This window comes from Haematobia irritans, chromosome 4, assembly GCF_050003625.1.
Source record: "Haematobia irritans isolate KBUSLIRL chromosome 4, ASM5000362v1, whole genome shotgun sequence".
NCBI lineage: Eukaryota > Metazoa > Arthropoda > Insecta > Diptera > Muscidae > Haematobia > Haematobia irritans.
In genome coordinates this window covers 85973675-85999072 of record NC_134400.1, presented here as the reverse complement: position 1 = coordinate 85999072, position 25398 = coordinate 85973675, and the positions used below count along the sequence as shown (strand labels likewise).

Here is a 25398-nt window from a genome sequence, read left to right as displayed (position 1 = left end):
TTTGAAATTTGAAATCGCCTTTCCCATACAAAAGCGAGTTTTTATATGTTAACTCCCTAATGCCCCATTTTTTGGGAGCTGGAAAAATATTTTTAAACAATAAAAAGTTAAGGTAAGTACTAAGTTCGCATTTCACGTTGAAATTTTTGTGGTTACTTTATTAAAACAGTTCAATATAAAGCATATAAATTAATTCAATTGGTGCGCAGTTTCTTGGTCCTCTAGATTTCGACAAGACTTTACAGGAATAAGTAATCGCGAAAATAAAGTGGTTTTCAACCCGAAAATCGAACAAACACTGAAAAAACAGTAAACCCACCAGGAAAGAAAACTTTCGATTAATTTTAGGAAATTTTTAATATTTTTAGAAAATTTTAACTAAACAGTATTACAAACGCTGGCATCACGCCGATATCAAAAAACTAAGTAAATATTATTCGACAAATTCAAGAAAATGTATTAGACATAATTAAATTTTTTCACTTGTTCCATGCCAGCATTTCAAAGTTCCATTTCAACCTCATCGTTACCACAGACTCGTAAATGTCACTTCAACCATCATGAAAAGGTACATCAAAAAGTACATGCAAGTAATTTGCCATCCCTACTGTTAAAAAAAGCCATTTTTTTGTGAAACGCCAAGCGCAACCAGCTTGTTGTATTTTAATTAAATAAAAACGAAAATAAAGTTCTGAAAACATAGATTATACGCTTAAAATTGTGAAAGGTATATTGGTGAACAATTTGGTGATTTTCCAAATGGAATAAAGTGATTGTTTTTCAGATATTTTACAGACACGCTGCCTCCATGGAATAAAAACACTGGTTGATAGACGCAGCAACATGTAACTCGCTACTTGTAACTCAACATCATCATTAATGCCAAAAATTATGTTAAATGTAATGTGATAGTGGTATAAATGTTATATTTTTAAGAATTTGTAAATGTTTAATCAAATTAATAAATATCTAAACAAACGTGTTTTACTCGACCACAATGATTCTTTTACAACTATCTTAAAATGCACTTTTTCTGATTGTTTGGAGGGTCCCTTATTGGCGTCGTTCTAAATTGATCTATAAAGGCACCTAATAATTGCACTCATGCGAAACATTTTTGTAGTAACTTGGCGTGGTACAACTTCTCAATAGTGACGGCGCTTTTCCGACGAGTTTTTGATGTCGTATATGATTGTTTTCGACGTAGTGGGGATTCTCAAAAGAGTCCCCAAATTCCAAAAATGTTGGTAGGGGTCTATCAGCCAGTACTTTTATTTCCAATGGAGGCAGCGTGTCTGGAAAAAGATTTGAAAAACTATCACTTTATTCCATTTGGAAAGTCAAAAATTGTTCACCAATTTACTTTTCACAATTTTAAGCGTAATAACTATGTTTGACGATTACTTTTCTGTTGATGGCTTTGTTTTTTGTTTTGAGAAAAACATTTTCTCAACTTGAATTTTAGCGTAGTCGTTTGACAACACATTTGGAAGCGCGTTGAATATAAGCATTCTTTAAGTGATACACGACCATAAAGTAAAGTAGCACAATTGCAAAATCGGTAATCGGAATTATCGATAAAAGCAGTAGTTATCAATTCTGATGACAACAAGGGGAGGCAAATTTTTGTGCGTGTTATCGCAATAAAGAAGAAGAAGAAGGAAATTATCGGCTAACTCGTAGTGTTTCAACATTTCCATGTCGCATTACTTCTTAATTTTTTCGCAAATAGTCGATATTATATAAAATAAATGTGACTACGAGGGACATTTTGCAACGCATTTTACTCAATCTATCAAAATACAGACAGAGATTCTCATATAGCTGTGATAATCTATCTTCATGATGGCACCACAGCCACTGGAGCAAGGACTAGCGGGCTACTTGCCGCAAGGAACGGAAGGAAGTCCTCGTATGAATACAATATCCTTGGCTGTCCTCATAGACTTCATCATACAGAGAACCTATCATGACCTGACCGTTTTAGCAGAATTGTAAGTACAAATGAAGGCAGCAGGAGAGTGTTGTCATGTGCTCCTTTTGTGCTAAACATAAGCACCAGTGTCTACATTGACTGATGCGGAATGTATAAAACTTCCCTTTTTACAGGCTACCCCGAAAGTCAGACATGGAACGCAAAATAGAAATTTACAATTTTGCAGCTCGAACACGTCAGCTGTTTATACGCCTTATCGCCTTGGTGAAGTGGGCTAACTCCGTATCCAAAGTTGACAAATCTGCTGTAAATAGAAAAAAGTCTCTAATTAAAGAATTTGGCAAATATTGATACTCAATTTTGTTTCAGAATATCATGAGCTTCTTGGACAAACAAAATATGTTATTTGTGGAAACAGCTGACATGTTGGCCCGTATGTCCCGTGAGACACTAGTAAGGGCTTGTCTACCCAATTTTCACATACCTGCAGCGGTAGAAGTTTTAACGAAGGGTACTTACAATCGCCTACCCACATGTATCAGAGAACGTATAGTACCACCAGATCCCATAACTGTGCAAGAAAAACGGCAAACATTATTGAGGCTAAATCAAGTAATACAACACCGTTTAGTGACGGGAAAACTAATGCCCCAACTGAGGGAGTTTAAGGTTTGTTATGACGACTCATAGGATAGATATACATGATTAATGGAATAAATCCTAACTTTTCACAGATTCGAAACGGCCGTGTTACCTTCGAGGTGAAGCACGAGTTTAAGGTGTCTTTAACGGTGATGGGAGATAGTCCAACTGTTCCTTGGCGTCTACTGGATATTGATGTTTTGGTGGAAGATAAAGAAACAGGAGGTAAAAAAATCAATACGTTATATAGTCGGGAAAAATTAGCAAAAATGCTTGTGCCTGTGAAATACCAAAATAGGAATGAATGAATTTATAGAATAAGATCTTTTTTAATGTACCCACAATTAACCATGGGAAAATACTTTCGTGATCCTTGCGTTAGCACAGTAATTTTAAAATTTTCATTGTAAACGGAATCTAAAGTAATCCATACTAGAGCTCGACCGAAGCGGATTTTTTGGCCGAAACCTATGTTCGGCAAAAAAAGCAATAATCGGCCGTAGCCGATTATTTTCTTCAAATTTGTAATTAAATTAATTTGGTGTGTTTTAGTTCAATATTAGAATATTGTTTTTTCAACAAATGCATAAATAAATAATAAAAGGTAATTCAGTTCAGTAGTTTGATATTATAATGACAAAAAAAGATTTTTTATAAGTTTTTTACGTTTTATATGTACTGGGTGTTTTTACTTAGTCAAGTTCAACACCTGGAAAATTCGATATGAAATGAATTATTCAAAAAGCTTCGGATTCGGTTAATTGACATCTTAACGCCGAAGGCCGATTCGTTGCCGATTATCGACATTTGGCCGAATGCCGAAGCCGATGCGTCGGTCGAGCTCTAATCCATACCGGTTCGACAGCAGTGGTAAAAATCTCTTATAAAAACCATGTCAGAATTATCCACCTTTAACCCTCTAATGCCCCAAGTTTTTGCCAGCAGATTAAATATTCAATGTTAACGATACAAAATCAAGAAATCGAAACAAAAAAATTTTATGTTATCCTAAGGTATGTTTTACTAAAAGCTTCCTGATTTAAAGAAGCCCGCCTAAAGGCGGGTTTGGGCATTAGAGGGTTAACAACTACATTGGTTTTGGTGGTGAGGTAATGATGCTCTGCGATGACCCAATCATTATTGGGTCATTGAAGACGAAAAAAGGAGTATTGAAAACGAAAAATCATGTTTAAAGACATCAGTTTCTAATAAATCTGTCCAGATTAGTGGATACAATCTGGGGGCTAATCACGGCATTCGATATCGAGAACTTTTGATCGAAATCTAAATTTTTCGGATCACGGGAGTCGATATCGAGTTTTTTTGATCGACAATTTTTTCGATTGGTAAATTGCAATCGTAAAACATTTTTCACATGTTTTTTACATTGTTTTCGCCATATAGGAATAGTAAATATATTAGTTTTAGTTCGAATTGTTGCTAGTTTGTAGTAAATTTACATATAATGAACATATTTTTAATATTTAGGACCAATGCAATTCCAATAAAAGTTAAACAAAAATTGGTCATAGTAGTGTTCGCAGCGAGCATTCTAGCTTGGCAAAGAACCATATATAAAGCGCACATGCTAGATCGATATTCAAGAGATTGTGATCGACCAAATACCGTACCATTCCGTGACAACATAACGCTTCTGGACCACCTTGTAAGAATAGTGAATTATGAAGTCTCCCACTCGCAAAAAGTTTTAAGACGGCAGACAATTGTAAAGTGATAAAATTGACGTTGACATGCCACCAAAAATTATTTTCCATTTGAACGCTTCCTTCGTCAGCCGAAATCGTCCATTGAGCCTACAAAAGGTGACTTTCTAACAGTGCACACCATTTCAAACCCATGTACTTACACCAATAACAATGTGCACTTTTATTCCTTATTTGTCGCCGGATTATTTTATATTCATCTCATCCTCCAATTAGGAAGGAATTTGGAGGAATGTAAAAAGAGATATGGGTCCATAAGATATAATGCAATACAATTTACTTTTTATTTTGAAACCTCCAAAAACATGTTTTTTTTTCTACATTGTATTTTGTGACGCTAACTTATGGCGTTTTCTTTTCTTGTAAAAAATGCACACTTTTTTTGCATTTTGCCCGGAAAATGTACTCTTTAGGTTCTTTTCTAAAAAAACAGGCAAAAGTGCGAAAAGGCTTCGAATTCTGTTGTGAAAATAGCGCCACGCATAGAGGCAAATTACGGGCATTTTCAGCACTGCCAACAAACGAGAGTGCTGCCATTGCCCTGTTTCCTTCTTTGAATTCTTTTCTGCCCGCTGAAATGATAGCATTTTTTTAGGTTGCTGGTAACATTTTAAAAATGCGCATTCTGTACAGACAAAATGAAGGCAAAGCACTTTTTTCGGAAAAGAAAACACCATTAGTTTTGTCATTTCATTTTGCTCTGCTTCGTTTTTTGCTGTTGGCAACGCTTGAGAAATTGCATCAAATTTCGATCGAATGCCGTGATCCAAATTTTTAATCGTATCGACAATTTTTTCGATACGATTACGAATTCGATATCGAATGCCGTGATTAGCCCCCTGGTTCGGAACGATCGTCCCTCATTTATAGGTGGAGGGTTAGCCATTTATATTTCAAAGAATCTGAAGCATAAAATTGTTTTCCGGTCTGATACGTACCGTATATGTGAAACAATCTTTATAGAGGTTATGTGCGGTCCTTCAAGAGTTCTCTTTGGGGTTGCATATTTACCCCATGGTGACATGGAGACATTTGCCTCAGTTTACGATGATTTATTCACGTATTACTCTGATATTATAGGAGTCGGCGACTTTAATCGTAACCAGTTTTATGTTACCCAAACTAATAAAGTTAGATCGATATGCACTCGTTTAGGACTTGCTAGGACGATGTGGCACATAACTCTTGTTCACTCATCGACTTTACATTATTAAGTGAACCACATAAACTCAGCTATTCGTCTCAGGTACAATGTGCTTTTATTTCCCACCACGCCCTAATTTACGGGTCTTCTGCATCTATACCTTCTAACTCCGATAGTTTTGTGCAATACCACGATTATAATCGAATCGATTGGGACAGTCTAATGGATTGCTTGACATCTTATGATACTGATGGTATATATACTACTTCTGATGTAGATACTCAATTATATATTTTGAACGACCTTGTTAGTAGACTTTTTTCTTTTGTACTTTTGATTAGACGTAAATTGTCACATAAGATCGATCGTTTGTTGTATTCGAAGGAAGTTGTCCTCTCTCTACCAATGCTTTGGTTTCATTAGTTAATACTGTCTTAGGGGATATTAGTCAGTGGTTGAATTCAAATGGTCTTGAAATTAATGCACGTGAAAGCAAGGCCATGTGTTTTGGGCAAATCCGCGTAAATCGTTCTGATCGTGATATAATTTTTGACGATACCAGGGTAGAAATAGTTGACCTGATCAAGTGTCTGGGAGTTGTACTCGATCCTAGACTGGACTTTGGTAGCCACATTAAATCCATAGTATCTAACATTGTCGTTACTCTCCGTAGACTACGTTCTTTAAGTACCCATTTGCTCTGTCATGTTCGAAAAAATGTCGCATCTTCTCTGATGATGTCCCAAATTTATTATGCAATTGAGGTTTATTCTGGAGCGCCTAGTTCGAATTTGTAGAGACTGGGACGAAGCTTTCATATGATTGTGAGATATATTTATGGACTGCGTAGATTCGACCACATTTCGCAACATGCTTTTCAATTTCTGGGGTTTCCCTCTCGAAGATTTTCTGAATTACGTATTTTACTATGTTTTTATAAAATTATAAAGTCTAATCTTCCTCCACTGTTGAGGGAACAGTTTATTTTTACAAGAATTACTCGTAACCCACAATTAGTACTTCCTCATATGGTAACACAACTCTATGAGTGATCTTTTTTGGTGCGAACCATGCGAGCTTGGAACAATCTTCCACTGGAGTTATGCAACTTTTCATTTTCTAACATTGTGTTCAGAAATAAGCTCATTGATCACTTTGCTTCACATGGAAATTATTAAGATTTGCCCATGTCATTTCGTCGCTTTATACTGGCGCTACTGCTAGGGCAAAAATTAATATTTTTATACTACTTAAATAGTTAACGCTAATATATATGGCTGGTGAGCCGCTATCGTTATTATTCTATTGCAAATATAAATAAAATTATGTTTTGAATTTGTATCATAGACTATTGATAATTAAGTTTGTAATATTGTTATCGGCCTTGAAGGCTTTATATATTACTGTCAACAAAGAAAGAACGAACGAAAGAAAGAAAGAAAGAAAGAAAAATAATATATGGATGCTATTTCTAAATTTAACGAATATATACGAATACAAAAAGGCAGGTAGATCAGGCATGTCCAAAGAAGACATAAGTGGACACAGCAAAGAAAGCGAAGTACCAATTCATGGAGAACCAAATCTCAGCGTCAGTCCATTGGCATAATGAAATTCCCGTAAAAACAGGGTAGCTGTAGTCCAGCACTGAATGTGGTCGCCGTGTTAACTAATGGACTGACATGCAAAACTTAAAAACTCGCCCTAACATAACCCCTATACTTACCGACTACGTAATCGGCTAAAAATGCCGTTTTTTCCGAAGTTCTACCTCGTCACTCCTAAGATTTCGTTGAATATTTGCATTTACTTCGAAAAACCAAAAATATTTATAGGGCATCGAGAGAAACATTTTTGAAAACATTTAAAGCAAAAACGCGCGTTAGTGTTAAACTTTTCATCGCTAGAATCAATTCTTCAGTCCAGCAACCAGCAGTGAAAGTCAGCGTCTAAGACTCTTAATTTTGATTACAAGTTACCAAATATTTCTCAAAGCATTTTTAAGTCATCCGCCCATGGACCTGTTATTTGTCACGAGCTCAGAGATAGAAAGAACCACATAGGGTAAGGGAAAAAACGTTTTAGACCATTAATAGTGCAATCGGTATGTCAGTGATGCACCATTCGATGTTAGTATGGACTAGACGAAAATAGCGAACTCTTTATACAGTATCACTATTAACGAACCATTTCATAGACGACACAGCATGATCGCTTTTAATCACACTTGCCATAGTCTGACTTGGGTGACAGGCAATGCAAATGAAAATTTTGTCAACATTTTATTTCTATAGAAAATTTTGTCAACATTTTATTTCTATAGAAAATTTTGTCAAAATTTTATTTCTAGAGAAAATTTTGTTAAAATTTTATTCGGTTCATAATAAAATTTTCATCATTGTCAAAATTTTATTTCTATAAAAAATTTTGTTCAAATTTTATTTTGTTCATAATCATGGTTGCCACTCGAGCCAAAAATAATCTACCAAGATTTTATTTCTATAGAAAATTTTGTCAAAAGTTTATTTCTATAGAACATTTTGTTAAAATTTTATTTCTGTAGAAATTTTTGTCAAAATTTTCTTTTTATAGAAAATTTTGTCAAAATTTTTATTTCTATAGAAAATTTTGTGAAAATTTTATTTCTATAGAAAATTTTGTTAAAATTTTATTTCTGTAGAAAATTTTGTCAAAATTTTACGTCTACTTTGTCAAACTGAATTATATACGTATTGGATCGATCGATCTTACCACGTATGGATCGATCGATCTTACCACGTACAATTTAGAAGATGGTGTTAGGAGGTTTTAAGATACCTTGCCATCGGCAAGCGTTACCGCAACTTAAGTAATTCGATTGTGGATGGCAGTGTTTAGAAGAAGTTTCTACGCAATCCATGATGGAGGGTACATAAGCTTCGGCCTGGCCGAACTTACGGCCGTATATACTTGTTTTTTATTAAATTTAAATTGATTTCATATTTAAATTGATTTTCATATTTACAGATGGCAAAGCTTTGGTACATCCTCTCCAGGTTAATTATATTCATCAGCTAATACAAGCTCGTCTTGTGGAAAATCCAAATGCTCTTAGCGAAGTTTACAATTGTCTGCATTATTTCTGCCAATCGCTTCAACTTGAAGTCTTGTACACACAAACATTGCGCCTTAGCTATGAGCGTTTGGACGACAATATACAAGTCGAGGAGTATATACCGGGAGTTAAGATTACCGTATCGTATTGGCGTGAGCTTACAAGCAAAGATCCAAAATCTGAACTAGGTTACCGTTTGACAGTACAATCAGATCCCAATGAAATTGGACGTCCCTTAGCCGTTGTGCATATACCGTCATTGGGAGCCAAAGAATCAGCCGAAGTTGCCGATCGTGCAGTACGCTCCGATCATCTTTCTATGGAAAGACTAATTGTACACACAGTCTATATACGATCTGTTTCCCGTTTGTCTGATTTGAAATTGGAGTTCCAAGCATTCCTCAAAGATGTTGACTGTGAGTGTAAATGTCTTCGAAATTTTAACATCAAATGGAGTTTCTTTTACTCATTTTTCCACCGTCTCTTCTAGTTAATCTACAGGGAACGCCTGCAATACTAACAGTGCCGGTACTGACACCTTGCCTACGTGCTGAACAAATACACATAACTATAGACACTCACACCGGCATGTTGCGCTGTCATGTGCCCAAACATTTGGATTGTCCCATCATTCCAGAAATGCAGGCATGTCTCAATGGTGATCGTAACAAATTGCCACATATAATGTCCGAGCTAAGATATTGGATAACACACAGACGTTGTGAAAAGACCTTACAGCACTTACCTGCCACAGCCACTGAAACATTACCATTTCTGAAGGCCCCCGACAATCCTTTGCTGCAAGCTGGTAGGCACAAAATTTTTGTAAAACTGCATCGCCATCCCAGCGTTATTTTGGTAAGTTTCCTATTAAGGCACCTACCTTTAAAAAGATCTACATAATTGGTCTATTTTCAGGTTGTCCAGCTGAAGGAGAAACCCCATACGCCCAATGAAATGGAATATACATTCCATTTAGGTTTTGTCGCTTTCCAAACAAAAGAAAATGAATCGACCACAGAGGAGTCTTCGAAGCAACCAGTGCCGGCGCAAGCACCACCCAATCAGCCAGCAGTGGGGAACACAGCTAATGCCGAAGTGCCAAGAGTTTACACGAAATTATTGAAACTAATCGAATTTGATACTTTTGTGTCCACACACGGACCAGGAACTGATGTTGATGGTTGGTTAAGATGATTTTCTTTGTTATTGCATAAAATCCTACCTCTTTGTTTTCACAGATACACCTCCCCATAAAAGAAAGTCCGTTAATGAACATGGGGCACCAGCGGCCAAGCAAGCAAAAACCATATATCCCGCTTACTTCATACCAGAGTTAGCTCATGTCGTGGCAATGTGTGACGAAAAGATACCATTTTTAAATTTGGCCCAAGCATTGACAAAACATAACATACCGCACAGTGGTTTACAGGTGGAATCCAATGCTACCTCTTTGGTATTGAAAATTTTGGCACTACCCAAACCAGGTCATGCTGGTGAAGATCAAAAAGTAAGTCAAATGAACATACAATTTAACCAAGATTTACTATATATCTCATTTACAGCAACAATCTCATATTCCCAATATACCCACCATTGAAGAGCATGTCTGGAAGGACTTAATGAAACGCCTTCTCTCCATTTCCATTCGTTCTCAAATGAATAAAAACAATCAAATTCGAGTATGGGTTGTCGAATTTGTATTCTTCAGTACTCCTCTGCAAAGTACCCATGCTAAGGAGCAGGGGAATCGGAGAACCGTATATCTAACATATGAACAAATAAACCATGACTTCTCAAAGACAGTGGAAGATCTTTTAAAAGACTGGTCGAAGATAGTTTATCTTTATACTTTGGCATACACATTTTCGGAGCACATTAAAAACAGTGAGTGACGATCTTTTGAACATTTGAATGTCCAGTTCAGCTTTACATCTTTTCTATTTCAGAACGGTTAAATATATCGGATATGATCAGTATAAATTCGTATAACTATATAAATTTGTTGTTGGGTTATGGCCCCAAGAAAGAAGTGATTTGTAACATATATTGGTCCGCCCAATCTCACGGATTTCGTTTGATATTTATGGGTGGAATTACAACGGCGAATTCGCACTCTATAATGCGCAATCAATTAACTACGCATCTGAACAGTCAACACAATTTGGCCCAGATGGTGTGCATTTTGCATGAGACCTACAATCCCCTATCGTCAATAGCAAAACTGCCAATAATTCCACATTTGGGAATACCAGTAATTAGTTTCTCTGGAATAAAAAAGTGTACGAGTTTCCCTAAATACCTTTTTCTATATTTAATTCCAGCGTCCACTTGTTCCAGTTTTGTCCTTTTGTATTTTACCTCAATCACCCTGCTTAATACGATTGGCATATCAGGCTATGTATTGCTTGGAGATTCGTTTTAGATCGGGTCGTTTAGTGTCGATACGAGATGGTGCCTTTAGTCGTTTTGATCGTAATCTTATAGACGAATTTACTCCCATCCAGGGATTAAAGGTTTGTCATATTTTTTTGGGTGTAAGCTGTATGGCTATATTAATGTTCTAATTATACTCCTTAAGGGATTTCTCTCGAAATACGTTGACGAGAACGCTGTTTATCGCGGCCGATCACAAAGTGAAGACGACAATCCTCCTTCACCAATGGGAATAGAAGATAACTTTGGCGGACCCGGTAGTGTTCCTGGGGGAGGAACTGGAGGATCATCACCTTTCCTCAGTGCTGGAATGAGAGGCCCCCAATCTCCAAGAGATAGTGGATTGCGATTTCCAGCACCACATACACCGCCCTCAAGCTCAAATCCCCATACCCCAGCTAGCCCACATCCGGGCGGCTCTTCAACAGGAGCTGGAGGTGGACAAAATCATCCAAATTATAACTTGACATCACCACCAGGACCTCATATGCCTCACCCATCGCCGAGCGGCTTGATGCCTTCTTCTCCATTAAATCCACAACCAAGTCCACATATGGTACATAGTCCAGGACCCAATATGTACATGCAAGGCCATCAAGATTCACCCTTTGCTGCAATGTCGCCCGCCAATAGCAATTGGCCAGGTTCACCAAGTATGCCGCGGCCATCACCAAGACCTGGACAAAGTCCCGATCATAAATCAAGTCAATCTTCTAATACAGCCCCCAATGCTGGCGGTGGTAGTACGGGCAATGCACAAGCCATGAATCGCATGCCACAGGCCAATCGTTCATGGGCTGGAGCCATACCGACCATATTGACACATGAGAAACTCGACCTACTATGTCGCCCTAGCACCCATCCTTGTAAAGAGATAGGAGCCACCCCAGATATTAGTCCATTAGAACGTTTCCTCGGTTGTGTTTATATGAGACGTCAATTACATCGTAATATACAGAACGATGATACTATACAAGTGCTGAACTCTAATGAACCCGGTGTGGTGTTGTTCAAAGTGGACAGCTTACAGTGTCAGGTGATTTTAAATCAAGTCCATATGCAATCGTTGCACTTGAAAATTGCTCCGTTACCACCACAACCCACCCCTGATGGGAAACAGCCCTTTCAACTAAGTCCTGAAGATCTCTTAGTACTTGAGCAATTTTTCGATACAAGAGTGGCTGCGCCACCCTATCGTCCCAATTCATTGCATAGTTTTTGTCGGGTCTTAAGCTGTGCGACACAAGTTCTTAAAGATTTTGTACAGATAATGCGTTTGGAAATGAAGCCAGATTTGGGTGGAGATCAATTTAAATGGACTGTTCAATTTTGCACAAGGGTCCCACCCTCCGCAGCACCTATTGTACCCATCGGAAGTCCTGGCGTGCTTATAGTGCGTTTGAAAATTTTATTTTTCGTAAGTTAGCATCAACCGAACATGTTCCCAGCTCATTTTTTCACCTTTCGACAATTACAGTTACAAATTACCCGAATACCATACAATGGCAAAGAATGGAAGGATAGTCCTTCGTTGGTTCTCCCAATGGTGTACGACCTTAGTTCGAATTTGACGCAATTGGCAGAGAAACGAGAACAAGTACAATCGCCGGCTGCTATTGCGGCGAGCACGCTGTTAAGGCGTTTCTCCGAGTATGGTGTTCCCCATGGACAGTGTTCATTGTTTCCAGCTGTAAGAGATTTATTGATGAATCTTCAGTTGCCCAACGATGTGCCACCACCGAATCAGGTATGTGTTAAACTAACATTTACAAATTAAACTAGAGCATTTGAAATGAAGTATACCCAAAAACCATGTTCATAAACCTACTTTTACGAGGCAAACCCTTCACAAATCCTTCACATATTTTTGATTTCGAGAACATCTCCATTCCAAGCGATTCAAAAATCGTTATGTTCTGATTTGTGTTTCATGGAACGGTCCTACAAACAACCCCAATGAGGCATATGTACTCAAAAGATAGTAATCCGGTAATTATATCCTTTATCTTCGATACGGCGTTTAATAAAACACATTGGGGAAAAGGCAATTTCATTTTCAACCCGGTATAATCAACTTTGAACACCTGGCCCAGTAATGCTGCAACAGAAAAAATACAATTTCCCGAGCAGTGCAAATTAGGCCTCCCTTATTTGTCAATTCAGCATAAAATTAATCTGCTCCAGGCGGCGGTCATCATATTTCCATCGGTTGGAATTGTTTTCTTCATTTGCATTTTTGCATTTTTGTCACCATACCTAGTGACAAAATGTGGCTCGTACAAAAACGATGTTCCCTGTTAGTATTTTTACTAGTAGTTTTTGGAAAAAGAAGGATTTGAAGTAGAGGTGTGCACGTGACACGAAATTGTCGTGAGTCACGCTCATGGCAACGGCGTGAGTGTGCGTGAGCGTGATTAACAAACCAAAATGTCGTGCGTGAGCGTGAGTCACGAAAATATTATCTTCGTGAGTGTGCGTGAGTAAAGATTTACGCTCACGAAAATAATCCTGCTCACCAACATAAAACGCTTAAGAGTTAAATTCATTTACAATTTTAGTGACACCTGGGATGTTGAGAGTGTAATAACGCTCTCGATTTTAATAATGCTCATGTTTTCAGACGCGTCGCTAAGGTAAATTACTCAAAAAATTCTTCGTGAGTCACGACATTTTTCGTGAGTCACGATATTTTTCGTGAATCACGGTATTTTTCGTGAGTCACGACATTTTCGTGCGTGAGTACAAATTATCTTTTCGTGAGTGTGCGTGAGCGTGAGTCCTACCAAACAATATCGTGCGTGAGTGTGCGTGAGTAAGATTTTTCCGTCGTGAGTGTGCGTGAGCGTGAGTAAAATATTACTCACGTGCACACCTCTAATTTGAAGTAATGCCCATTTGCTTAATGCCAATTTCCTTAAAAGCGCGTAGCGATTCACTTTTAAAGTGTTTTCTTGTTTGGGTTATCCCATAGTATTTTCATTCATTTCATCATTTAACGTAGGAGCCACCGTGGTGCAATGGTTAGCATGCCCGCCTTGCATACACAAGGTCGTGGGTTCGATTCTTGCTTCGACCGAACACCAAAAAGTTTTTCAGCGGTGGATTATCCCACCTCAGTAATGCTGGTGACATTTCTGAGGGTTTCAAAACTTCTCTAAGTGGTTTCACTGCAATGTGGAACGCCATTTGGACTCGGCTATAAAAAGGAGGTCCCTTGAGCTTAACATGCAATCGGGCAGCACTCAGTGATAAGAGAGAAGTTCACCAATGTGGTATCACAATGGATTGAATAGTCTAAGTGAGCCTGATACATCGGGCTGCCACCTAACCTAACCTATCATTTAACGTACTCAGTTATCTCCCGCACTGATTGCAGGCCTGTGCCGTGGTTTGTTAAGTGGAATAGGATCCCGGTGTCTAGCTCTACCACTAATGCACTGCACCTCGAAAGAACCATGCTTTAAAATTAACAGGCCCAATAGCAAGTATTTTAAAAAGTCGTCGTCCATATTTTGAAAAATTCAAATTTTAAATAAGTTGAAAAGTCGTTTAGTCAACATTTGCAAATTTTAAAAAAGTCCTATACACGTAAAGTGTTTGGGTCTACCATTAATGCATTAGAACTCGAACAAATAATGGTGTATAATTAACCGCATCTTAAATATTAAAAAAAGTCGAAAAGTCAACTTTACCAAATTTTTAAATAGTCGAAAATCAACTTTTCCAAACTTTAAGAAACCCAACAAACACAAGGATGAGCATTTTTCATAGGTAACGCCATATCAATTTGATAGTGATTCCCATCTTCAACATTAAATCAAATGGCGTTGCAAATTGCTTGCTTTCAACAAAATTTCCAATAGGTTTGAAGCATTAAAATGAGATTTAGTTTGAAAAGTTGTTGCTAATATGTTGAGAAATTGTTGCTAACGTATTGAACTCTACTGTTGAGGGTAATGTCTGTTTTTTGCTGAGAACGCGATTTTCCCAACAATTTCTCAACTTGAATTCTAATCTAATTCTTTGAAAAAAATTTTGTAAAGCGTATTGAATATAAGCATTTCACCAATGCTTGGGTAGTCGATTCTATGATTCTGAACTCAATTCCTAATATATTAATGATATTCTCACGGTTTCTATTTTCAGTCGATTGGTCCTCCAGTTGGTCCTATGGTTGGTTCTAGTCCGAACCCCATTATGCACTCACCCATGCAACAGATGGGAGGTCCAGTTGGTCCGCCCCAAGTGGGGCCTGGATATCAACAAATGCCCCAGAATCCAGGTCCGCAGTGATGAAGGCGAAAGCGCCGCAACTCCGCAGCGAATTTAAATGTATGAAGCAGCACTGGCGGCTGATAAAAAAATCACCACACACATACACATGGATATTTCGCCAAACGCGTATTCGTTGTGAAAAGACGAACTGTGTGGACGAACAGTTCGTCTATTTTTATATAGAATTTAGCTAAGGATCGTAAAGTCATTAAAAAAGGACTTTGTATTTAACTATTTTCCCCATATGAAATCATGGCACAACGTTGTTATCATTTCAACAAATTTCAATTTATTTACATACACACAGAGAAACAAACAATTAGTTTAAGTTTAAAGAAAAGAGGAAGAAAAAAAAACAAAACAAAACAAAAAAACACACATTTATCTAAATGTAATCATAATTATAAGGTATTTACAAATAACAAAAAAGAAAACCACAAAACACACACAGAAAACTGAGAAATAAAATAAAAAAGAACATATTATTAAAAAAAAAAAGAAAAGAGCAAGGATTGATAAGTATCACATTTCTTTATATTATTTTTGCAGTTCTCGCGGAAGGATACAATTGATTACGACAATATAAACTCGTAAAAGATCCGAACAACTAACATTATTTTACATATAATACAATTGGGAAATACCAAAAAAAAGAAAGATATTCTACATACATGGTTTTACATTAGACTAAAAATACAATTTGTGGGGGATGGATAGGCAGACTCTCGTGTATGCTCCCTTACTTGCTATATAGTGTACATAATTTGCTACTTATATTGGAAACCCGTTTTGGAATGTTTGGTTCACTAGCATAACAGATCCTTGTTTGATCCTATCCATCGTCATCATTATCATCATGGGACTGACGCATGTAATTCATTCTTAGTAACTAAGATTAGAGTGTACAAGCTTTGTGCTATCTACTTCAATTGCCATTGGTGGCAACAACTTCGGTTTGTCCAATGGTCGATTTGAGGTCGGTGAGGTCATCGTTTTCCGATATTAGTGATACCCAATAACGTAATTTCTTGCTACGCAAATAACTACCGGAGTTGTCAAAAACAACAGTATCTGTAAATGAGAGAAAAATTATTGGTATTAGCTTAGTGGCTGTGGGAAAAGAAAATATTTTAGCACTTACATTTTGTATTGGGGCGTGTGGTAATGAAACCCACTTCATTCATTTCATTTGAATATACTTTGGTCAAGGGTACCTCACTGCGCCTTTCCCCCGAGGCCTTGTCAACACTTAGGATACCGAATTTAATATCGTAATCAATGGTACGGAAATCCCAAGACAACAATTTGTCCTCTTCGTTTTCCTTCTTGTCACCAACATCAAATTCTAGTTTCAATTTATTCCCCTTATTGACAATGGCCTCAATGAAATTTTTATCATCGTCGTCCTTTTGCTCCAAATATAATTCCTTAGGAACCTTACCGCCCCAGACCACCTGTAAAAAGGTTAAAGTAATTTTCAGTTGTATATTTTATAAAAAAAACTTGTCTTTACCTTGCTAGGACATCTTCCGTCTCCATTCTCCGTGAGGTTGCCACCAAACGCTTTGGGTAAAATATTAGGATCAATATGAGAGAAGGCAGCTTCTTTCCATTTATCAGAGCCCAATTTGTTGATGCTGATTTTACTCATTGTATATTCATCAAGGAATTTTTTAACGAAATTGAAGGCGAAATAGAATACTTTGGGTGCTAAAAGAGATGGAGAAAAAAATATTAAAGGTCATTTTCAACCATGGAAGATCGAGTTTATAAAAATAATCTAGTAATTGGAATGATTAGATTGTAAAAAAAAAAGAAGGAAAGTAATAAGGATGTGGAAATGTAAACACCAGTCTTTCCCACATTTTCGCACCGCATTTTAATCTTTTCAATAACACCATAAAATTCTATAAATGCACACTTAAAGAAAAAAGTCTGCTAAAAACAAAAGTACTCGTAGGTGTCTGCTTTTTGTAATTAATGGTCTAGCACAAAACGAATCGTAAATATTTTGTTTTGTTTTTAATGTTACTCAAAGAATGTTCAAGGGGCCAAAATATCCTTAAAAGCTCCTAAATGCGATCAGCAAACATTTTATTTGCGTAATTTAAAAAATATTCACATTCTTGGGAAATATAAGACATGTTCTTTATATTTTGTATTTATTGTTGTACAATGGCCATTATATCATCTTTTTTGTTTTTCTATTTCAGCAAACAGTGACTGCTTTCCCTTTTTCAGCCAACTTTTGGTTCCCAGCAAAAAAAAATTGGAAGTTCTTCCAAAGGCACAACTTTAAAAGCACTTCCAGAAGATACACTCCCAATGATGTTCTTTATTTTAACTACCCAGGAAGTTCTTTTAATTCAATTTTTATAACTTGCTTTTTTCATATTTTTAATGGGTAATTTTAACTTTTTTTGTTTGAAATTGTTTAAAAACAGAGTAAGAACACATAAAATGGTACAAATCATTTAAATTTTGTCGAAAAAAATGCTAAATCCAATCTGAAAAAATTGTGCATTTTTGAAAATATTTGAGGTAAAACGTTTCCGACAAGCATTAGAATCCATAAAAATCATAAAAAATTTATAAAAATTATTTATTTGACAAAATATCACACAAATTTTTAATTTACATCCAAAACATTGAATTCGGATCACACCTAAAGAAGTGATGCAAATTCAGTGCAGCGGCTGTTGAAATGGAGGACTTCCGTCCTATGACAAGCCCATGTTAAATTCATCGCTTCTGCGTCAATTTTGTACCACTTCCGGATCCAAAAAGAACATTTTCATTACTTTTTTTGGCGACGCTTTTTTTGCTGGGTTGTTTTAGAAAATTTTTTGAGCATCATAGACACTCTAAGAAACTACAGAAACAATTTTCTGTAAAAGCAAAAGCAGCTAACTTTCTCTGTTTAAGCCCTGGTTTACGGAAAACTCTTGCTTTTGCAGACTTTTTTCCCCATGAGTGTATCCATTTCAAGAACTTGTAAATAGACTGACCACATGCAGCGAAAACTACGGCCCAAACATTAATATATAAAAAAACAAAAACAGAACAAAACAAAATACATGATAATCATTAAACAGCGGACACGTAATTCAGTAACATTAAAAAAAATGAAATTAACGTGGAAAGAGTTAAGACTTTTTAATATCTTGGAGCTATAGTCAACGACGAATGGGACAACTCTAAAGAAATAACGCGGCAAAGAAATATGGCAAGGGATTCCTACCTTAAATGTAAAAAAGTTTTTACCAGACATGATGTAAATGTAAAAAAATCGTTATATGAAGACATATGTGTGGTTTGTCCTATTTTGTGGACCTCTGTCCTATTTTGTGAAGTCTGTAGATATGAAAATACACAAAGCCTTTGAGATGTGGACTTACCGACGCATTCTTAAAATATCATGGACACATTTCATATCAAATAATGAAGTTCTAAGGCGATAACCTCAGTAATGCTGGTGACATTTCTAAGGGTTTCAAAGCTTCTCTAAGTGGTTTCACTGTAATGTGGAACGCCGTTCGGACTCGGCTATAAAAAGGAGGTCCCTTGTCATTAACATGGAATCGGGCAGCACTCAGTGATAAGAGAGAAGTTCACCACTTTGGTATCACAATGGACTGAATAGTCTAAGTGAGCCCGATACATCGGGCTGCCACCTAACCTAAGGCAATTATAAAAGAACAAGTATATACGGCCGTAAGTTCGGCCAGGCCGAAGCTTATGTACCCTCCATCATGGATTGCGTAGAAACTTCATCTAAACACTGCCATCCACAATCGAATTACTTAAGTTGCGGTAACGCTTACCGATGGCAAGGTATCTTAAAACCTCCTAACACCATCTTCTAAATTGTATGTAAGTCCATACGTGGTATATATTAAATCAAAAAAGATCGATCCAATACGTATATAATTCAGTTTGACAAAGTAGACATAAAATTTTGACAAAATTTTCTACAGAAATAAAATTTTAACAAAATTTTCTATAGAAATAAAATTTTCACAAAATTTTCTATAGAAATAAAAATTTTGACAAAATTTTCTATGGAAAGAACATTTTTACAAAAATTTCTACAGAAATAAAATTTAACAAAATTGTCTATAGAAATAAACTTTTGACAAAATTTTCTATAGAAATAAAATCTTGGTAGATTATTTTTGGCTCGAGTGGCAACCATGATTATGAACCGAAAAAAATTTGAACAAAATTTTCTATAGAAATAAAATTTTGACAATGATAAAAATTTTATTATGAACCGAATAAAATTTTAACAAAATTTTCTCTAGAACTAAAATTTTGACAAAATTTTCTATAGAAATAAAATGTTGGTAGATTATTTTTGGCTCTAGTGGCAACCATGATTATAAACCGATATGGACCAATTTTTGTGTGATTGGACCAATTTTGGTATGGTTGTTAGCGACCATATACTAACACCACGTTCCTAATTTGAACCGGATCGGATGAATTTTGCTTCTCCAAGAGGCTCCGGAGGTCAAATCTGGAGAATGTTTTATATGGGGGCTATATATAATTATGGACCGATATGGACTAATTCTGGCACGGTTGTTAAAGATCATATACTAACACCATGTTCCAAATTACAACCGGATTGGATGAAATTTGCATCTCTTGGAGACTTCGCAAGCCAAATCTGGGGATCGGTTTATATGGGGCTATATATAATTATGAACCGATCTGGACCAATTTTTGCATGGTTGTTAGAGACCATATACCAATAACATGTATCAAATTTCAGGCGGATCGGATGAAATTTGCTTCTATTTGAGGCTCCGCAACCCAAATCTGGGGATCGGTTTATATGGGCGCTATATATAATTATGGGCCGATGTGGATCAGTTTTTGCACGGTTGTTAGAGACCATATACCAATACCATGTACCAAATTTCAGGCGGATCGGATGCAATTTGCTCCTCTTTGAGGCTCCGCAAGCCAAATCGGGGGATCGGTTTATATGGGGGCTATATATAATTATGGACCGATGTGGACGAATTTTTGCATGGTTGTTAGAGACCATATACCAACATCATGTACCAAATTTCAGCCGGATCGGATGAAATTTGCTTCTCTTTGAGGCTCCACAAGCCAAATCTGGGGATCGGTTTATATGGGGGCTATATATAATTAAGGACCGATATGGACTAATTTTTGCACGGTTGTTAGAGACCATATACCAACACCACGAACCAAATTTCAGCCCGATCGGATGAAATTTGCTTCTCTTTTAGGCTCCGCAAGCCAAATCTGGAGATCGGTTTATATGGGGGCTATATATAATTATGGACCGATGTGGACCAATTTTTGCATGGTTGTTAGAGACCATATACCAACACCATGTACCAAATTTCAGCCGGATCGGATGAAATATGCTTCTGTTAGAGGCTCCACAAGCCAAATCTGAGGGTCCCTTTATATGGGGGCTATACGTAAAAGTGGACCGATATGGCCCATTTTCAATACCATCCGACCTACATCGATAACAACTACTTGTGCCAAGTTTCAAGTCGATAGCTTGTTTCGTTCGGAAGTTGGCGTGATTTCAACAGACGGACGGACGGACGGACGGACATGCTTAGATCGACTCAGAATTTCACCACGACCCAGAATATATATACTTTATGGGGTCTTAGAGCAATATTTCGATGTGTTACAAACGGAATGACAAAGTTAATATACCCCCATCCTAGGTTAGGTTAGGTTAGGTTAGGTTATGTGGCAGCCCGATGTATCAGGCTCACTTAGACTATTCAGTCCATTGTGATACCACAGTGGTGAACTTCTCTCTTATCACTGAGTGCTGCCCGATTCCATGTTAAACTCAATGACAAGGGACCTCCTTTTTATAGCCGAGTCCGAACGGCGTTCCACATTCTAGTGAAACCACTTAGAGAAGCTTTGAAACCCTCAGAAATGTCACCAGCATTACTGAGGTGGGATAATCCACCGCTGAAAAACTTTTTGGTGTTCGGTCGTAGCAGGAATCGAACCCACGACCTTGTGTATGCAAGGCGGGCATGCTAACCATTGCACCACGGTGGCTCCCCCATCCTATGATGGAGGGTATAAAAAGAACTACTGAATACCATAAAGAGACCAAAAACATCATATTTGGGCCAAATTATGAGAAACCAGAAATACAAACTGTTACAAAATATTATCTGTGTGAATATTGAAGGAAAGCCTACCAGGGGAGAAAACAGCTACTGTGTATCAACAACATTATATATAATTATATATGAACTTATAATTGTATTTGCAATTCTAGAATGTGCACTGTTAGAAAAATATGTTTTTCATATGTTCCGATATAAACAAAATGTGTTTCGGGCACGATTTTAAACCACAATATATTTAAGTGCGAACATGTAATGTTCCTAAACTAACACTAAATGTTTGGGACATCTATGTTAATATGTTAGAATATATTATGTTTGGGGCATCAATGTTTCATAAAAATCATATGTGTGAATACAAACATATATAAATTTACAAATTTCGACTAAACATACATATGTTGTGATATTTTATTCAAAGCGACAGAGAGAGTATAGAGAGAAATAGAGATGGAAACCGGGAGAGTTGACGAAAGATATCAATATAACACAGCAAAAGAGTCAAAAGAGAACAATTTCTGTGAAACCGCTTGTATGTTGTTTCGGAAAACTGTTTTATGATAAGGCCAAAAATTTGATATGTTTAAGTCTAAATATTATTTAATTTGAATAAAGAGAATATACATTCTGAACCAAGAGAATAGACATTTGAAAAACAAACAGCTTATGTTTTCGCCTTGAGAGCAGCATTTTATGTATGTGTGGACATGTGTTTTGTTTATCATTTTGGCATTATGGGCACAATTTTTTTCTTGGTTCGTTAAAAGAAATCAGGGGTCTTCATAAAAATAACGAAAGGGCACTATACTCTTTTTAGAGTTGGGACAGTAAAATGAAATAAGGAGGAAATAGTGAAAAATTACACAGTAAAATGTAAAAAAACAAACTTTAGTTCCTCTTTATTAAAAAGTAGTCCACGAGGAGTTGACGGACACCATCAAATATAAAAGCGGGCATTATGTTCGAGTTTTACAGCTAAAACAATTTAAAAAGTTTATTTTCTTTAAAATGAATTATTAAAGAAAAATAAAAGGAATTTTAGAGCGATGGTGTTAAATGCTAGTAAAAAACTGTTCACTCCTAAATAAATTTATGTTTATATTATAAAATTATGTATGTATGTTTATACTCGACTCCACGTTCTTCTTTTGTTAGTTTTTGAATTCCTTCCAAATTTTAAAGTTTTGTACAAAAACAGTTTTTTATTACAAGATTGTTATTTTTGCAATAAAAAATAATATTTTATCCAAAAATCAGTCAATTTCGTTTATATCAAGCACTGTTACTGACTATAAATCTTTAATAACACACATTTCGAAGTTTCATTTAAAAAAAATTAATATAGTATAAATATAAATGTGTAAATTAAAAAAAAAAAAAAACAAAAAAAAAATGTTCGGTCGGAGCAGGGATTGAACCCACGACCCTTTGCATGCAAGGCAGACATGCTAACCACTGCTCCACGTGGCAAACAAATGTATGTTTCTGTTAAATAATGTTATGTTTGCATGGGCTCGTGGGCGCTGCAAACTATGCTATATAAATGTAACTTAAAACGATAATTATCTACTGGTGACTATAACAGCTACGTAGCCCAGTGGATAGTGTTTTGGCTTACAAACTGTATGGTCCTCGGTTCGATTCTCCGTGCAGGCGAAAGGTAAAATTTAAAAAAATTTATAAAAGTGAATAATTTCTTCAACATTATTTGTATTACAGAGAAAGGTTCCAATAACTAAAAAATTTCGTGGAAGTGAAAATTACGAGTATGTTAGGGAATGAGCACAATCGTGTTTGGGAAAAATTCTTCCAAGCATATAATATTTTTGGCTCAAAATGCTTCCAAACATATAATATGTTCACATAAAACAAACATATTAATGTTTCGGCAGTATGCAATAATATATGTGCTTCCTGCAAAATATGTTTGGAACATATGTTAAAGAAGCGATTTTTTTTGAGGGTGTGGAAATCATTGATTTTGTGAAAGTAAACAGGATTTTCATTTAATAGCAATTGCTTGTTTGCTTGGTATAAAGAATGCGATCGATCGGTCATACAGTATAAGGCACCACTTTTACAGACTCAAATCGACATAGTCGTAAAATCAAGTTGACAAGTAGCTATTTCAGATTCCCTATTTTACGAGAGGTTGAGTTTTTTATTTTTCTTCGGAAGATTTTGGCCAACATTGAGAGAGGGTTATTCGTCTCGATTTCCAAACCATCAGAGTCTATGAATATTTCCAAAGAATTTTACACACAGAGAAAAAATTTAATTCTGAAGAAAATTACCTACTTCGAATTTTTATTATTGCCCCATGAATTGCCAACTTACCATTAATAATATAGCACATCTTTAAAATTTCTGGGTAATTTTGCTCATACTCCTTGATCATGGCAATAATCAATTCAACAGCAGGACGCCAAGCATATTGTGTCATATTGAAATCAGCCACATCAAAAAGGACCACCACTTGACGAGCTTTTACTCCATGAATTTTACTTTGTTCATAGCCATCCTTCATGACACCCTCCAAAATTTTGATTACATAACGAATAAAATCGAATCGGGTCACACAATGCAACATGCCATAGATGTCAAACTGATAAAAGGGACAGACGATTACTGTAAGAAACATAAGAAATTAATTAGTCCAATTTAAGAAAATCACTTTCAAATGTCACAACTTACTGGGTGCTCCATCATTGTCGTGGCCTATAATACCATAGGGTAAATATTTTCTAAGTGCTTCGGGTGCCTCCCATTTCTCCAAACTCTCAATATTGACTGAGATGCGATTTTTCACTGCCTACAAAATGAATAAAAAAACAAATATAGATAAACGACAATGCACTGGGTATTGTATCGATTTGGATGATACTGACATTGCGGAGCATTTTCTCTGCGGCCTCCAAGTCCCATTTTCTGGCTGAAAAGAAAACAAAAATCGATTAGCGAGTGTTTACGCATACCATTGATAAATCGCCATCTTGGATATGGATTTTGAGTTTAATCGTTGTAGAAGAGTCTTATGTTAAGGTTGTACGATTTTTTTTTAAACATAGTTTTTAGAGTTACAGGTATTGATGAACTAAAAGAAAGAACGCCAATCGTAATATTAACGATTGGTGTTGACGATATATAAAAACCATAAAAATGTAACAACCCGTATATATACGGTCGTAAGTTCGTCCAGGTCGAATCTTATATAAGGGTACATATGGACGGTGTACAAAGTTTTTTGTCAAAATTTTATTTCTATAGAAAATTTTGTCAACATTTTATTTCTATAGAAAATTTTGTCAAAATTTTATTTCTATAGAAAATTTTGTCAAAATTTTATTTCTATAGAAAATTTTGTCAAAATTTTATTTCTATAGAAAATTTTGTCAATGTTTTATTTCTATAGGAAATTTTGTCAAAATTTTATTTCTATAGAAAATTTTGTCAAAATTTTATTTTTATAGAAAATTTTGTCAAAATTTTCTTTCTATAGAAAATTTTGTCAAAATTTTATTTCTATAGAATATTTTGTCAAAATCTTATTTCTATAGAAAATTTTGTCATAATCTTATTTCTATAGAAAAAAGAAATATCTCTATAGAAAATTTTGTCAAAATTGTATTCCCATAAAAATTGAAGTACATCTTAGTTGGAGAAGAATATCTACCAAATATCTACCAAAATATCAAGAATTCTACCAATCTACCAAACGGTAAAAAATCTACCATTTTTGGTAGAATTCTACCAACTGTGGCAACGATAGTCATAATACGACAATATCACAAACAGTACTATTAGTCCGATCCACCCTAACATATACTAATATAATTACATCGTAATATAGGCAATCCTTCTATGCATCGATGATTCAGAATCAAGTGATTTCATTTTTACGCTCTGTTGTTGATATTTCGTTCGATGACTGCATTAATAGCCCCTATAAAACCAACTATTGGCAGTTGATATGGAATTGCGGTAATTTCTCTTAA

At 36.0% G+C, this 25398-nt stretch overlaps 2 protein-coding genes and 1 long non-coding RNA gene across 3 annotated transcripts in view; 2 read left to right on the top strand and 1 right to left on the bottom strand.

Moving 5' to 3' along the window:
- The first annotated feature begins 503 nt into the window (after positions 1-503).
- LOC142236809 (uncharacterized) lies at positions 504-998 on the top strand. The gene is made up of 2 exons (XR_012722211.1): positions 504-727; positions 785-998. It is a non-coding gene; the product is annotated as an uncharacterized LOC142236809 (long non-coding RNA).
- Positions 999-1660: 662 nt separating this feature from the next.
- MED14 (mediator complex subunit 14) lies at positions 1661-15754 on the top strand. The gene is made up of 14 exons (XM_075307468.1): positions 1661-1994; positions 2110-2242; positions 2306-2605; positions 2671-2803; positions 8453-8956; positions 9031-9398; positions 9459-9723; positions 9782-10050; positions 10106-10427; positions 10490-10794; positions 10865-11056; positions 11122-12393; positions 12454-12723; positions 15123-15754. The coding sequence occupies exons 1-14, from the start codon at positions 1843-1845 to the stop codon at positions 15267-15269; spliced, it is 4632 nt and encodes a 1543-aa protein (XP_075163583.1). The 5' UTR covers positions 1661-1842; the 3' UTR covers positions 15270-15754.
- Positions 15755-15763: 9 nt separating this feature from the next.
- LOC142236201 (SEC14-like protein 2) overlaps positions 15764-25398 on the bottom strand; it is a 44339-nt gene continuing 34704 nt past the window's right edge. The window contains exons 4-9 of the mRNA XM_075307469.1: positions 24292-24335; positions 24098-24215; positions 23741-24031; positions 16765-16961; positions 16393-16705; positions 15764-16322 (exon numbers count right to left, since the gene is read on the bottom strand). Of these exons, the coding sequence (XP_075163584.1) occupies positions 16177-16322; positions 16393-16705; positions 16765-16961; positions 23741-24031; positions 24098-24215; positions 24292-24335 (1109 nt within the window). The 3' untranslated portion in view covers positions 15764-16176. The remainder of the gene's footprint in view (positions 16323-16392; positions 16706-16764; positions 16962-23740; positions 24032-24097; positions 24216-24291; positions 24336-25398) is intronic.